Source organism: Dryobates pubescens, chromosome 5, assembly GCF_014839835.1.
Source record: "Dryobates pubescens isolate bDryPub1 chromosome 5, bDryPub1.pri, whole genome shotgun sequence".
NCBI lineage: Eukaryota > Metazoa > Chordata > Aves > Piciformes > Picidae > Dryobates > Dryobates pubescens.
In genome coordinates, this window is record NC_071616.1 from 36,796,772 (window position 1) to 36,809,139 (window position 12,368).

Consider the following 12,368-nt stretch of genomic DNA (forward strand, 5'->3'; position numbering starts at 1 on the left):
CACCACTGCCCTGGTGACTCCCTGCTGCCAGCCTGGGCCACAGGGGCGAGAGCGGAGGTGGCGCTGTCTTACCTGGGGAGTCATGGTGGAGGGGTCCGGCTGTTCGGTGCTGCTCGCCTCCTTGGCGGCACCCTGAGCGGCCTCCGGCTGGGCAGCGGCGGGCAGGGGTAAGGACGGCTGCGGCGGGGGGAAATGGGCCTGCGATGGCTTGGCCGGGGGAGGGATGGAGGTGGCCAGGCTGGGCTGCGCTGTCTGGGAGGGAGAAGCCTGGGAGGACAGCAGGTAGGGCTGAGGGTGTGCCATGTAGCCCTGGGCAGGGGGAGGCAGGTAAGGCTGGGAAGCGGTGGCCGGCGGGGGCTCGAGGTAGGAGGGTGGGGGCTCGGAGAAGGAGGGGGGGGGCTGGGAGGCCTGTGCCCGGGTCAGGTAGGGCTGGAGCGGAGGAGACTGGGCTGGGGGCGGCTGGGTTGGGGGTAGGTACGGCTCCGTCTGGGGGGGTGGCAGGTAGGCCTGGGCGGGGGGCAGATAGGCCTGGGAGGCCGGCTGCGGGGACTGAGGCGGCGAGGACAGCTCCATGTCCATGGGCACCGGCGAGGATGGTACCGGCTCACCCCAGTCGCCGTGACCGCCCGGCGGCTCCTGGCCATCTCGTTCCCGGCCGGCGGGCGGCTTGCGGGATGAAGGCGGTGGGTCTCGGTGGGCGAACTGCTTCTGGTAGCTGCGGACTGGCGGCGGCACAGGCGGAGGCGGCTGCTGCCAGTCGGTGAAGGAGCCCGGCAGCGGCGGCGGCGGCAGCCCCGGAGGGGGCGGCCCCGGCGGCGGCGGCGGCCCCAGCAGAACGGACTGTAGCTGCTTCTGGTGCATCTGCTGGAGCTGCTGGAGCTGCGCTAGGTGCTGCTCCTGCAGGCTCAGGAACCCCGAGGTACCGGCGGGCGGCGGCGGCGGAGCGGCGGGCGCGGGCCCCGGCGGCGGGTAACTGGGTATCGGCATCGGTGGGACGGCGGGAGGCGGCACGCTGGGGGGAGGGATAGGCAGCGGCGGGGGTGGGATGGAGGTGGGTGGCGGCGGGTAATGCCCCGCCGCCCCATACAAGCCCCAGGCCGGATACATGGCGGGGCTGCGGCGGCGGGAGCGGAACGCAGAGCCTCGGCAGGCCGCGGCGGCGGCGGCGCATGCGGCCCACGGCGCCTGCGCAGGAAGGTGCCCTGCCCTCCCGGGCAGTAGAGCGCTAGCCGGGCGCTAGAGCGGAGTTAGGTGCTTCTCGTCGGGGCTCGGCGCCGGCAGCGCACCGCCTATCGGGAAGTTGTCATCACCGCGGGACGGAGGACACGAAGCCCGCGGCTGGGCTCGTAAAGAAGAGCGGAGGCGAGTCCAGGGCGCCGCTTCGTCGCCGCCCGCCTGCCCCGGATCGGCTCGGAAGAGGGAGGGGCGGACGACAGACGGGAGCTAGAGGAAACCCCAGCACGGGTTCCGTTTTGTGTAGGGTGATAAGGAGCAGGCGGGTGCCGCTAAGTCCCGCCGCGGGCCCACAGGCGAGGTTATGTGGCTGACCTGGCCCCGCGGCCTCCCGCAGGCCGTGGTGCTGCCGAGGCGGAGACACTAATGACCTCGCTTATCCCCAGGCGGCGGCCATGTTCCCGCGCCTGCCTGCCGGTAACGACTCTGGCCTACAGCCGGTGCCGTCGGCTGCCGGTAACGGCTCTGGCCCACAGCCGGTGTCGCCGCGCTACTTCAGCCCCACGCGGCGACGTCAAACCCGGTGTGCCTCGAGGTGCGATGGCAGCGCTCGTTAATCGCTGCAGGGACTGAAGGGTGATGTTAGTGCAGGCGAAGTCCAGCTGAGCGGGGCCTCGGGAAAGACTTACGAGTACAGAGTTGCTGCGGTCACGGGGCGCCTGCGCCGGGATAAGGACCGTGCTGGGTGGTCCTTCCCCTGGAACGGTGTTGTCTGCAGTGAATACGCTGGTGCTAAACCCAGGAGACAAACCAGGCTGGAGCAGCACGTGTGAAATTGACTCTGCCGTGACAGAAGTGTACAGAGCAGGAAAATTGTTATTCCTTGTGTTTCTCTCTTCCTGCGCTGAATCACAGAATCATAGAAGTGTAGGGGTTGGAAGGGACCTCTGGAGATAGAAATATACAAGTAGCCCTGCAGACAGCAAAGATTTATGCAAAGTGCTGGGCTCCCATTACAGAGAGGACAAGAGGGCTTGTGTGTGTGTGTGAATTCTAGTAGCTGGACAACGAAGCCTGGCGATTGCTGTTTTGGTCAGCAGTGCACCAGCATTGTAGTATCTTGCTACTTGCCCTGATTCCCAAATACAAAAATATGAGCCATTTTTGACATGTCCAATCTCAAGTTCATGGCTGGTGAATTGAGGATCCCTGGCCAGTGGAGAAAGGCAGGTGTTGGGAGACAAAAAGTTTTTCAATACGGAGCAAAATCAGGAAAATGACCTTGCTAGGCAGAGGAAAAGCTTTGTCCTCTTTGCTGGAAAAAATGGAGTTTGCCATCATTTGTTGTTAAATTCCAGGTAGTCCCCAGAGGGGGATACAGCATCAATCTACAAGAAAAGCTTCAAGCAGAGCATGAACTGAAGTTACGAGATGTAAATCTTTTAAGGAAGCTATCTTAATTTAAAACACATAGGGCTGCCTTTTCTATTCTTTAGTTTTTTGGTTTGGTTTTTATTTAGAGGTGATCATTGATCCTTTTTTTCCTAAGGTGGTATTCCATTACAATTTCTCTTGCAGTGAACATGGCTTCCAGATAGCTTTTCTATTTAGCCCCCCCTCAATGTCCTTCACATCATACATGTATTTATTTGTATCTCCAAGCTTTGGGCCAGTTTATTCACTAAACAAAGTCTGTCCTTTCAAAATAATTAACAGGGAGTTCTCTTGCACTTGGTTTACTCAAGGTTATTTCCTGCAGCCTCTCAATATTCTCGCTGTTTGTTGTGGTTACTTAGCTAACAGATTCCTTCACAGTATTCCCTTATGTAAAAGTACACACACTCAACCATGTCAGTAGCAATTGTTTCCCATCCTACAAGTGTTGCTTCCAAATTCCTTGTCAGACAATGTCAATACCCAAATCTGGCCTTGGCAGCACTGGAGTTGACTCCTACCAGCTGATACGTTGCCTTTACCCAGTGTTACCTTGTCCTAAAACAACCCTGCTAAGTCCACATTATGCCACCTTCTTTTACAGTCTGTAACATTAAAAGTATGTTGCCATGCTAATTTTAGTCAAGTTTTTGCTAATAGTTCAGGCTTTTCCTGCATTGGGTAGTAATGCTGTAGCAATCTTGGACCTCCTGGTGGCCCACAGAAAGGAGCAGAGGTTATTTTTTTTCCATCCTTTGCCTAATTTGAGACTTTTTAAATGGCTCTTCTGATTGTTCTCCATCTTCTGAAGCTATGGAAACTGGCTAAAGCAAGAGACAGCGTGTTAGTGGGGAGGCAGGATTCCCTAGAAACTGAGAAACATTGCAGGCATCTGATATCTGAGTTGAGTGCTGGTGCCACAGGTCAGGAAGGACTCTCCCTTCTGGTCTGGACTGGTATGAGTTCTGCATTGACAGCAATGCCAAAGCATTCTTGTTTACCAAAGCCTTTCCTGTCATAATCTTTCCCCTTTTGATATACTCTAAATTGGATCTGAGATTAGGATTCCATAGGGCTCATGCATGGTATGCACCAATATCTGCTCTGCAGGTTACCTGGGATAGCAGGGGAAGGAGTTGATGACCCAGGTGGTCCTTTCCCATCCTGTTTCTCTTCTCACTAGGCTTTCTGAATTAATACCCAAGTCTTTTCTGTCTTGCCAATTACACTCAATTAATCTTCCTGTCACTGATATCTTCCTCCTCTTTCCTCACACCTAACGAAAGTGATGAAGCTTTGAGGTGCATAGTTGCCAAATAAACGAGAGACCTGTCCCAGCCCTACCCTGCCCTCCTGCCACCACTCTGTATGTAAGCAAAAGGACTGGGCTGCCAGCTAGTCCAGTACAGACACAAGAATCTGAGCAGCACACTTAAGCAAACTTCATTCATTGTGCAGTGGAATAAAAGCCCTTCAGTTCCAAATTAAAATCTTCCAGGCCACTGGGCCACAGAAGGCACATCAACTGGTGCAGATTTGATGGCTTTTCTCCAGAACATGGATTCCAGTTCCCTCACACATTCCAGGTGTGGGAGAGTTTCCCAGAGGAATTCTTGTCCTGCTGCAGATGCAATAGTAAGAAACTTCTAAAATTTCTGTGGTTTCACTGTCAGTCAGAGCTGGATCACCAATATTTAATTCAGAGTGATGAAATTACTTTTTACTCCCCGGTAAAGAGGGAGTGAGGCATGTTCTGGGCACTGCCATCCTCTTTCTCCTATACTCTTCTCAAAGCTACAGGTAATCAGACCAAGTCAGAACGAGGATGAATAAAAAGACTCTTCCAAGTGTCTTTTTCTTAGAAGATCACAGGTATGAAGCCAGTCCCTGTCACCCACAGTCCTATCAGCAGAGGGCTGGAACCAGAAAGTCCCTTGTCCTGGCTCAGAGTCCTGGCACTGATGGCTTGGCTGGAGAAGTTAGAATCGAGGCGCTCCATAATCATCTGGCATCCTCTCAATATTGTATCTGAGAAACAAAGAGGGAAAACAGATGAAGGCAACCCACTCCACATTGACCCTTCCCCATGCAGCAACCACCCCAGAGGCAGATTGAACAGCAACCAGCTTTATTTCTATCCACAGCTCAGATCCCCAAGAAGAAAAGTATTACTTCTGAAAGTGAAAAGCCTTCACAAGGCTGCTGCCATCCTTCACCTTAACTCACAAATTAGGCATCTCGAAAGGCTCACCTCCAGAGAAGGAAACAAAGTGGTGGCTTTGTAAGATCTGGCTTAGTATTTAAGAGCAGACCATGACAGAGAATAAAACTGTGGCCATTCAGCCTATGATTCATGGCCACTGTGAATAAGGGGCAAGTATGTTTTGAGAGAAAAATCTTCTGAGCCACGTTCTAATTATAGAACAGTTCAGACTTTACATATTTAATCAGCCTCCTCATTTCTGACATACTGGTTGGGTTCTGAGCTAAGAAGCAAATTCCAGCTCTTAGCTGAGGGTACACAAAGAACCCAAATAGAATGTGGAACAAGAATGGTTCTTTTCCTTGAGAACCTGTAGAATGCATTGGCTTGGTAGTCTTACTGCTGGCAAGCAAAACTGATCTGTGGAAACAGTGGCCTCAAGGAAATTAGTTTTCCAAGTGAAAGCAAGTGAACATGTAGGCTGCAATGAAAAGTGGGTTTGTGACTAGTCTCTTCCCAGCAGCAGCTGTACACCTACTTCTGTGTTAACACTAGCCCCTTTGCTGCACACTGCCCTAGAGACAATGCAGGAGAGAAATATGTCCTAACAGAGTCCCTGTCAGACAAGGACTGTACCCAGCAGTGTTCCTGTCAGAGGTCCCTTACCTGTGCCTGGAAATATACATTATAGGCACTCCTGGGATTTTTCGTATTCTCCGCTTGAGCTCTTTATCCACTGTTGCCACAATGTAACATTTGTGCTGCAAAAAAAGAGGGCAGATTCAATACCAGCAAACCCTGGAAGGAGGCAAAGCTGAGCAAAAGCTTCTACTCAGTGACTTCATTCAAAACAAGAGGGCTACAAGTCCTTAGCGAGCCACTACTAGAACCCGTACAGAATTCCACGGCAGACTAGTAACATATTTCTGCTCATCAAAATAGACTCATAGAATCACCCAAAGTCTGTCCAGCCTTCCCAGCTGATAGGTTTCCTATCTGAAGTGCTTCTTGATGCTGTCCCATGCAACAAGAACGCTCAGGAAAGACTACACCTTGCCTCAAATAAAGTGCTAGGGACTGAAACTGCGCCTTAGTGAGATTTTACAGTTCTTTTGTGGGAAATTTCAGTCATCAGTAACTAGGAGAGTGCAGGGATTTTTAGTATGTTAGCACAGTTTAGAAAATTTCTAAATCATAAATACCTGAGTGACTCTTTGTACCAAGCAGTCATCTGCATAGGTTCCTTTGTGCATACAGGGCAAGCGTTCAAAGCGAGGGTCCTTGGCAATTCTGTGGGGACGTATGAGGGAGCATGGCAGCAATCAGACCAGAGTGCACAGTGACACAGATGCCCCTTTCTGTGACATACAGCATGCTATTCTAAAGGCAAGAGCTGAAGTGATGGACTGAATGATACAGAACAGTCAACTGAAATGAGGGACAATAAAAGATTGCAATTGTCTTGCTAATTACTATAGGTTAGGTATTTCTTAGTTATATCTTACTTAGATTCAAGTTCCCTGCAATGTTCATCTCTTGCCTAACAAAGTCATTTGAAACAAATTATCTGTGGGAAGAACTAGTATCTGATCCTTCATACCAGGCATCTAGGAACATCTCATTTCTTCTCTGAAGGGGAACATCAAAACTGTTTAGGGGATGCACTTGGATACTTTACAACACAACATCCCAAAATGAAAAGAACAATAAAGCACCTGACTAGTACACCTGGAGAGCACAAACTACATTGAACTAGTTTTGTACGGATCACACAATAGCCTGTCTCGAGATTATCAGTGTGTGCTACCTACTCCTGCAGGAATAACAGGAGGTATGGCTGAAAGGTTTCATAAGACTATTCCAGAATCAATTTTTAGATATATGTATGTACAGATACACACACCCAAACAGGAGCAATTGTTATTTTGCAAGTCTTAGAAAGATTTAAGAGATTGTGCCCAGTATTCAGTTAACGAAAGGAAGAATCTAAAACTTAAGCCATTGTGTAGATCTCATACAGCCAGAGAAATAACACACCAGCTTTGAAACTCTGCAACAAACTAATCACTCTCTAGTGCAAAAGCACCACCATGGAAAGTGTTTTTCAATTACTTATGTTAAAACATTGAGCTCTAGAAATGGAGAACATTTTGCACCTACCTTAACGCCACACGGTACTTTTGTCCTAGCTTCTCAATTTCACCCATCACACAATCTGTGATGCATGGAATACCTGCATGCAAAAAAACCCCCTTTATTAAAATAAAGCAGTTCTCCTGACTCCTACATACTGCCCACATAGAATCATAGAATCAACAAGGTTGGAAAACACCTCAAAGATCATCAAGTCCAACCTGTCACCCAACACCTCATGACTACTAGACCATGGCACCAAGTGCCACGCCCAGTGCCCTCTTGAACACCTCCAGGGACGGTGACTCCACCACCTCCCTGGGTAGCACAGTCCAATGGCTAACAACTCTCTCTGTGAAGAACTTTCTCCTCACCTCGAGCCTAAACTTCCCCTGGCACAGCTTGAGACTGTGTCCTCTTGTTCTGATGCTGATTGCCTGGGAGAAGAGACCAACCCCCTCCTGGCTACAACCTCCCTTCAGGCAGTTGTGGACAGCAATAAGGTCTCCCCTGAGCTTCCTCCTCTCCAGGCTAAGCAACCCCAGCTCCCTCAGCCTCTCCTTGTAGGGCTTGTGCTCAAGGCCTCTCCCCAGCCTCATTGCCCTTCTCTGGACATGTTCAAGTGTCTCAATGTCCTTCTTAAATTGAGGGGCCCAGAACTGGACACAGGACTCAAGGTGTGGCCTAACCAATGCAGAGTACAGGGGCACAATGACTTCCCTGCTCCTGCTGGCCACACTGTTCCTCATACAGACCAGGATGCCATTGGCCTTCTTGGCCACCTGGGCACACTGCTGGCTCATATTCATCTGGCTGTCAATCAGTACCCCAGGTCCCTTTCTGTTTGGCAGCTCTCCAGCCACTCCAACCCCAGCCTGTAGCAGAAGAACTATCATAGAACTCTGTGACATATTACTCAAGATTCTTAAACTAATGAGAACTGCTGAGGTTGCAAAGTAACAAAACGTAGAGGCACTGAGTTTGACCATGCCTTGGCAATTTTGGAATTTTAGGTTACTGTGAAACTGTGATACCTTTGTTGAGATTGCATTTAAGGCCACTGTCTGACTGAAATAAGTGGCAGTCTCAGGTTCTCCAGCCATGAACAATCAACTAGATGACCACAACACATATCCCTTTTTGGTAATATTTCTGTTACCCTCAGCTAGTGTTACGAGGCTGAAAAAGCACATCATGGGCACACCATGGCGGCACTGTGTGGTCCAGATGATGCTGCAAGTGATGCAGATACTCACACTTGGCATAAAGACAGTCCATCATGGACTGAACTAGGTCCAGCTTGGCCTTGATGGAGAAGTTGATGAAGTTAGTGTCAACCAGGATGTGATAAGGGGGCCCCAACTGTGTATTATACTGGAAGAACAAGCAAGAGGGATGCTGGGGGCTGCCAGGAAGACAAAATTCAAGTCAGTTAATTATAGTTAAAAAAATATCCAACTTGCACAGAATGAAAGGGTATCAAGCAGAAATAACACAAAGCAGCGTGGGATGGGGATCTGTCAAGCCTCCCGCCGCCTCCCAGGCCAAATCCTTTGGTTCTGGGGCACCATTTCCTACTCTTGACAGTTTTGCTCACAGAAGCTCCCGGTTGCGGCCCGCAGCGCGGCCTGCCCTCCCCTCCCACAGGGTCGGCAGCACTTACACCTCCCGCTCCTTGATGGCGCTCGGGTCCTCCTTCTTCTTCACGGGGGCTTTCTTCCGATCCTTCTCGTTGCTACGAGGAAACACAGGTACTCAGGGCGGGTGGGGGCGACAGGGAAGGGGGTCCGGGCCGGGATCTCCTCCCGAACGGGCCACAGGGACAGCCGCGGCCACACTCACATGCGCTCGTCCCGAAGGCTGATCATCCGCTTCATGACCGCGTACTTCCGCGCCTTCTTCTGCTTCCCCTGCAAGGAGACCGACGCGCATCAGCCACGAAGCGGGGAGAGGCCGCCACTGCCCCCCACCCTCCGGCCCGCGCCCGGCTCACCATGCTGCCGCCGCTACCGTCACCGCCGCCGCCGCTTCTTCCGGTGCCGCCACGACGCGTCACTATGCCCCGCCGGGAAGGTCTGGCGCTGCCGTCACTTCCGGACGCCAGCCCGGGACAGCGGGAGCCGGCGCTTGTCGCGCGCCGAGGCGGGCCCGGCGTTACGGCTCTAACCGCAGCCCTGGGTAACGGAACTCCGCGTCCTCTCTTGCGCCTCGGGGCGGGCTGCTGCGGCGGGGAAGCGAGGCTGCCGGGACGGGGGAGCTGCAGCCGCAGCCCCGCCGTTCCGCAGCGCTCGGACATCTCCCCGGGGTGGTGCCCGGCCCCGCTCGGTCGCGGGTGGCAGCGGGAGGGAAGAGGGTGGCTCCCGCGCCAGCCCGGAGCATGGGCGCTCCGCCGTTGCCCTTGGCAGGCCCGGTGCTACCGCAGCGGGGGTCCCCGCTCTGCCGGTAGCGGGGGCGAGGTTCTCGGTGCGCGGGAAGGGCTGCCTCTGCTTGCCCCACGGCAGGAAGCGCGGCGTCCTCCAGCTTGCTTATTTCGGTTTTAGCCGTGCGGTTTGCGCGGCGCTGTCGGTGTGCCGCGGGAACGCCGGGTGGGTTGGGCGCGCCGGCGTCTGCGGAAAGACCGCGCGGCTTGGCGGCCCCGCCGAGCACCGAGGGTGCGTGCTGGAGGGCAACCGCGGCACACCGATCGTCCTCCTTCCCCCCGTTTTCCGCTCTGTGGAGATGAGAGGTTATGGAGGCGTCCAGCCTGCTTTCTCAAGCTTGCTGATCTGGTGTCTTTTGAAGAGCTAATGTGCGCTGGCTTCGCTCGTGAGCTTCATGGAAAGCTGTGCCGCGGTTGTCATTATCTGTAGATCTTACCAACACTTGTGACCTGAAACCTCAGCAAGTGAGCATCATTTCAACAGTGCTTTTCCTGTGGTCGTAATGGTGTGGTCTGACCTAAAAGACCTTGGTTTTTACACGTGTGAGGAAACGTTCTCCAAATTCTCACACTAGTTCCAGGCTCTTGATTCTTATTATCCTGTGCAGGATAGGGTGAGAGACTTCTCTCTTGTTACCTTTCTCATGCAAACTTCTGGGCTTAGTGAGAATTTGTAGCTGTTGGTATCTTCCAAAAGCAACTGCTTTTTTATGATGTGCTGGTCAGAAGAAGCAGCTATGCAGCCAGTGAGGGATTGTGCAGAAGTTTATTCCTGAAGCACTGGCCTCAGTGGAAACGTGGTTGAGACTCTGACAATGAGAAAGAAAATCAGACTGATAGGAGAACTGAGTTCTTGTGGGAAACCACAGCTGAGCTTTCTGCCTGGGGGATGGTGCCAGGCTTCATTGTTGGTTGAGGAAACACAGTTGGTGAAGCTCCCCTGATGCTGCTTAAGTAGACCTGAGTGGTGGGGCTGAAGGAAAGAATTGAGGAGGAGGGGAGTGATCTGCTTTCCTCACGGGTGTATAGGGTGTCAAATAACTGAATGTTCTGGCTTGGGAAGCAGATCTGGTGTCAAGAGGAGACTGGCCTGAATGTTACCATCAAGCTAGCTTGCTGTATTTGAGGAGGAGGGAGCCGACAGCCCTGGTGGTGCTTCAGTTGTGATCAAAAGTCTTTACACTTAGGCAGCTGGCAAAAGGCTCACCTATTTTTGATGTTTTGTTTCATTTTCCTGTTGCCACTCTTGTATTTGGCTTGTATGTAAGTGCATATGGCAAATTCCAGCCCTGATAGCAGAATGGCAGTTTTGTATTGGTTCTTGACAGCTGATGCTGGAGACTGCTCAGAGCCTTTTGCACTGACTCTTCAGCATGGACAGTCTTGTTGGGTAGTTTGTGCAAGCTTTACTTAGTGTGAGAAAATACTGCACCTTTCCACTCAAGAGAGATTAGCCATCCTGTGTGTGGCATGAGACAGGCCATTGGTGGTGGACGTTTGTGTGCAGGAATCAAGTGGATGTTCTGCACAGAGATGAAAGGTTCTTTCATCTGGGTTGGATGAGGTAGCATCAAGCTGCAGAAAGGTTTTAAACTCATCTTTATTCTTAATTTTGGAACTTGTCAAGGGAGAGAAGAAAGGATGTTAAATTTATCAGTGCGGCAAAAAAACTGAAGAGGCGCACCAGATTTCCTAGCATCTCAGTAAATCAGTTCTGTACAGCATGTCTCTAAGTGGCTTTGTAGTTGTAGCCTTGTGAATGTGTCACTACAGTGTTACAGATCCTTCTGTACGTGCAGCTAAGCTTGTGGTTCCTTCTGGAGCTTTGCACTGTGTTCCTCTGGCTTCACAGCGGCACCAGTACAAATAAAATGTATTTCCATTACTGGCTTTCCTTTCCTTGCTGACTTGAGAGAAGCAATGGCACTAGTAGAATTTATTTTATGATTCTGTGCTGTCTATCCTGATAATGCCAATGCTGCTTCTTGAGTCAAACCAAGGTGAAGCTTTCCAAATCCCTGTTTTCCCTGCAGATGGCAGGAGACCGTTGCCTGCGCTGTCCTTGGATCAAGATCACTAAGACCTGTCAGACAATTCAGCACTTTTTTCCCATCCTAGCTCTGATGGCACCTTGTATTGCTGATTTTCAGAATGCATTTCCTAGATTGCTAGCTGGCAGTTCTCAGCAGAGATACTGTTTTAACTTGGATCTGCGTTCTGACAAGTGAGTGACAACATATCTTGGATACCAGTTGCTCACAGCTAGGTTCTTTACCCCGGTGTATCCTGGCTTCAGGAGTGTGCTTAAAGCTGTGGGCAGTGTGCATACAAGAGGGAAGTATGACAGCTGGTGGCCATCTCTTTGGTGTTGGTGTCTTGGTTACCATTTTATGTAGAGATAATAGAATTTGCTCTGCTGATTGAAGGACATCATTAATTCTCTGTGTCCAGTGAGCTTTGAAATTCTGCAACTCAGATCAAGAGACTCAGGCTTCAATTGACTTAACCCTTGTAACCCTCTTTTTAAGCTTGCTGAAGGGAGGTTGTGGACAGGTGGGGGCTGGTCTCTTCTCCCAGGCAACCAGAACAAGAGAACACAGTCTCAAGCTGTGCCAGGGGAGGTTTAGGCTGGATGTTAGAAAGAAGTTCTTCATAGAAAGAGTGGTTGGCCATTGGAATGGGCTGCCCAAGGAGGTGGTGGAGTCACCATCACTGGAGGTGTGTAGGAAGAGACTGGATGGGGTGCTTGGTGCCATGGTTTAGTTGATTAGATAGTGTTGGATGATAGGTTGGACTCGATGATCTCAAAGGTCTCTTCCAACCTGGTTTGTTCTGTTCTGTTCTATTCTGTTCTATTCTGTTGTAGTTGAAATGATGAGTCTCTTCATGCTGTTGAGGGAGAAACTGTGTGACTTGTGCTTTGCTTCACAGAAGGGAAAGAGTTAGGGGCTGAAGCAGAAATAGCTCAGGTTGATGAAGGCACAGGGCTGGTTTTGTGTTATTGTT

At 51.4% G+C, this 12,368-nt stretch overlaps 2 protein-coding genes across 2 annotated transcripts in view; both read right to left on the reverse strand.

The window, feature by feature from the left end:
• YLPM1 (YLP motif containing 1) overlaps nucleotides 1-1,170 on the reverse strand; it is a 42,523-nt gene extending 41,353 nt beyond the window's left edge. The window contains exon 1 of the mRNA XM_054162028.1: nucleotides 73-1,170. Within this exon, the coding sequence (XP_054018003.1) occupies nucleotides 73-1,107 (1,035 nt within the window). The 5' untranslated portion in view covers nucleotides 1,108-1,170. The remainder of the gene's footprint in view (nucleotides 1-72) is intronic.
• A 1,917-nt stretch (nucleotides 1,171-3,087) lies between these two features.
• Nucleotides 3,088-9,029, reverse strand: FCF1 (FCF1 rRNA-processing protein). The gene is made up of 8 exons (XM_054162030.1): nucleotides 8,937-9,029; nucleotides 8,786-8,853; nucleotides 8,607-8,678; nucleotides 8,200-8,348; nucleotides 6,971-7,043; nucleotides 6,013-6,100; nucleotides 5,477-5,571; nucleotides 3,088-4,635 (listed from the first exon to the last, which is right to left on the reverse strand). The coding sequence occupies exons 1-8, from the start codon at nucleotides 8,937-8,939 to the stop codon at nucleotides 4,587-4,589; spliced, it is 597 nt and encodes a 198-aa protein (XP_054018005.1). The 5' UTR covers nucleotides 8,940-9,029; the 3' UTR covers nucleotides 3,088-4,586.
• Nucleotides 9,030-12,368: the final 3,339 nt, after the last annotated feature.

Coding starts and splice junctions, on each gene's coding strand:
- FCF1 (XM_054162030.1), bottom strand. Junction 6,101..6,970: donor AAGTACCGTGTGGCGTTAAG/GTAGGTGCAAAA, acceptor ACGTCCCCACAG/AATTGCCAAGGACCCTCGCT. Junction 4,636..5,476: donor ATGTATATTTCCAGGCACAG/GTAAGGGACCTC, acceptor TTTGTTTCTCAG/ATACAATATTGAGAGGATGC.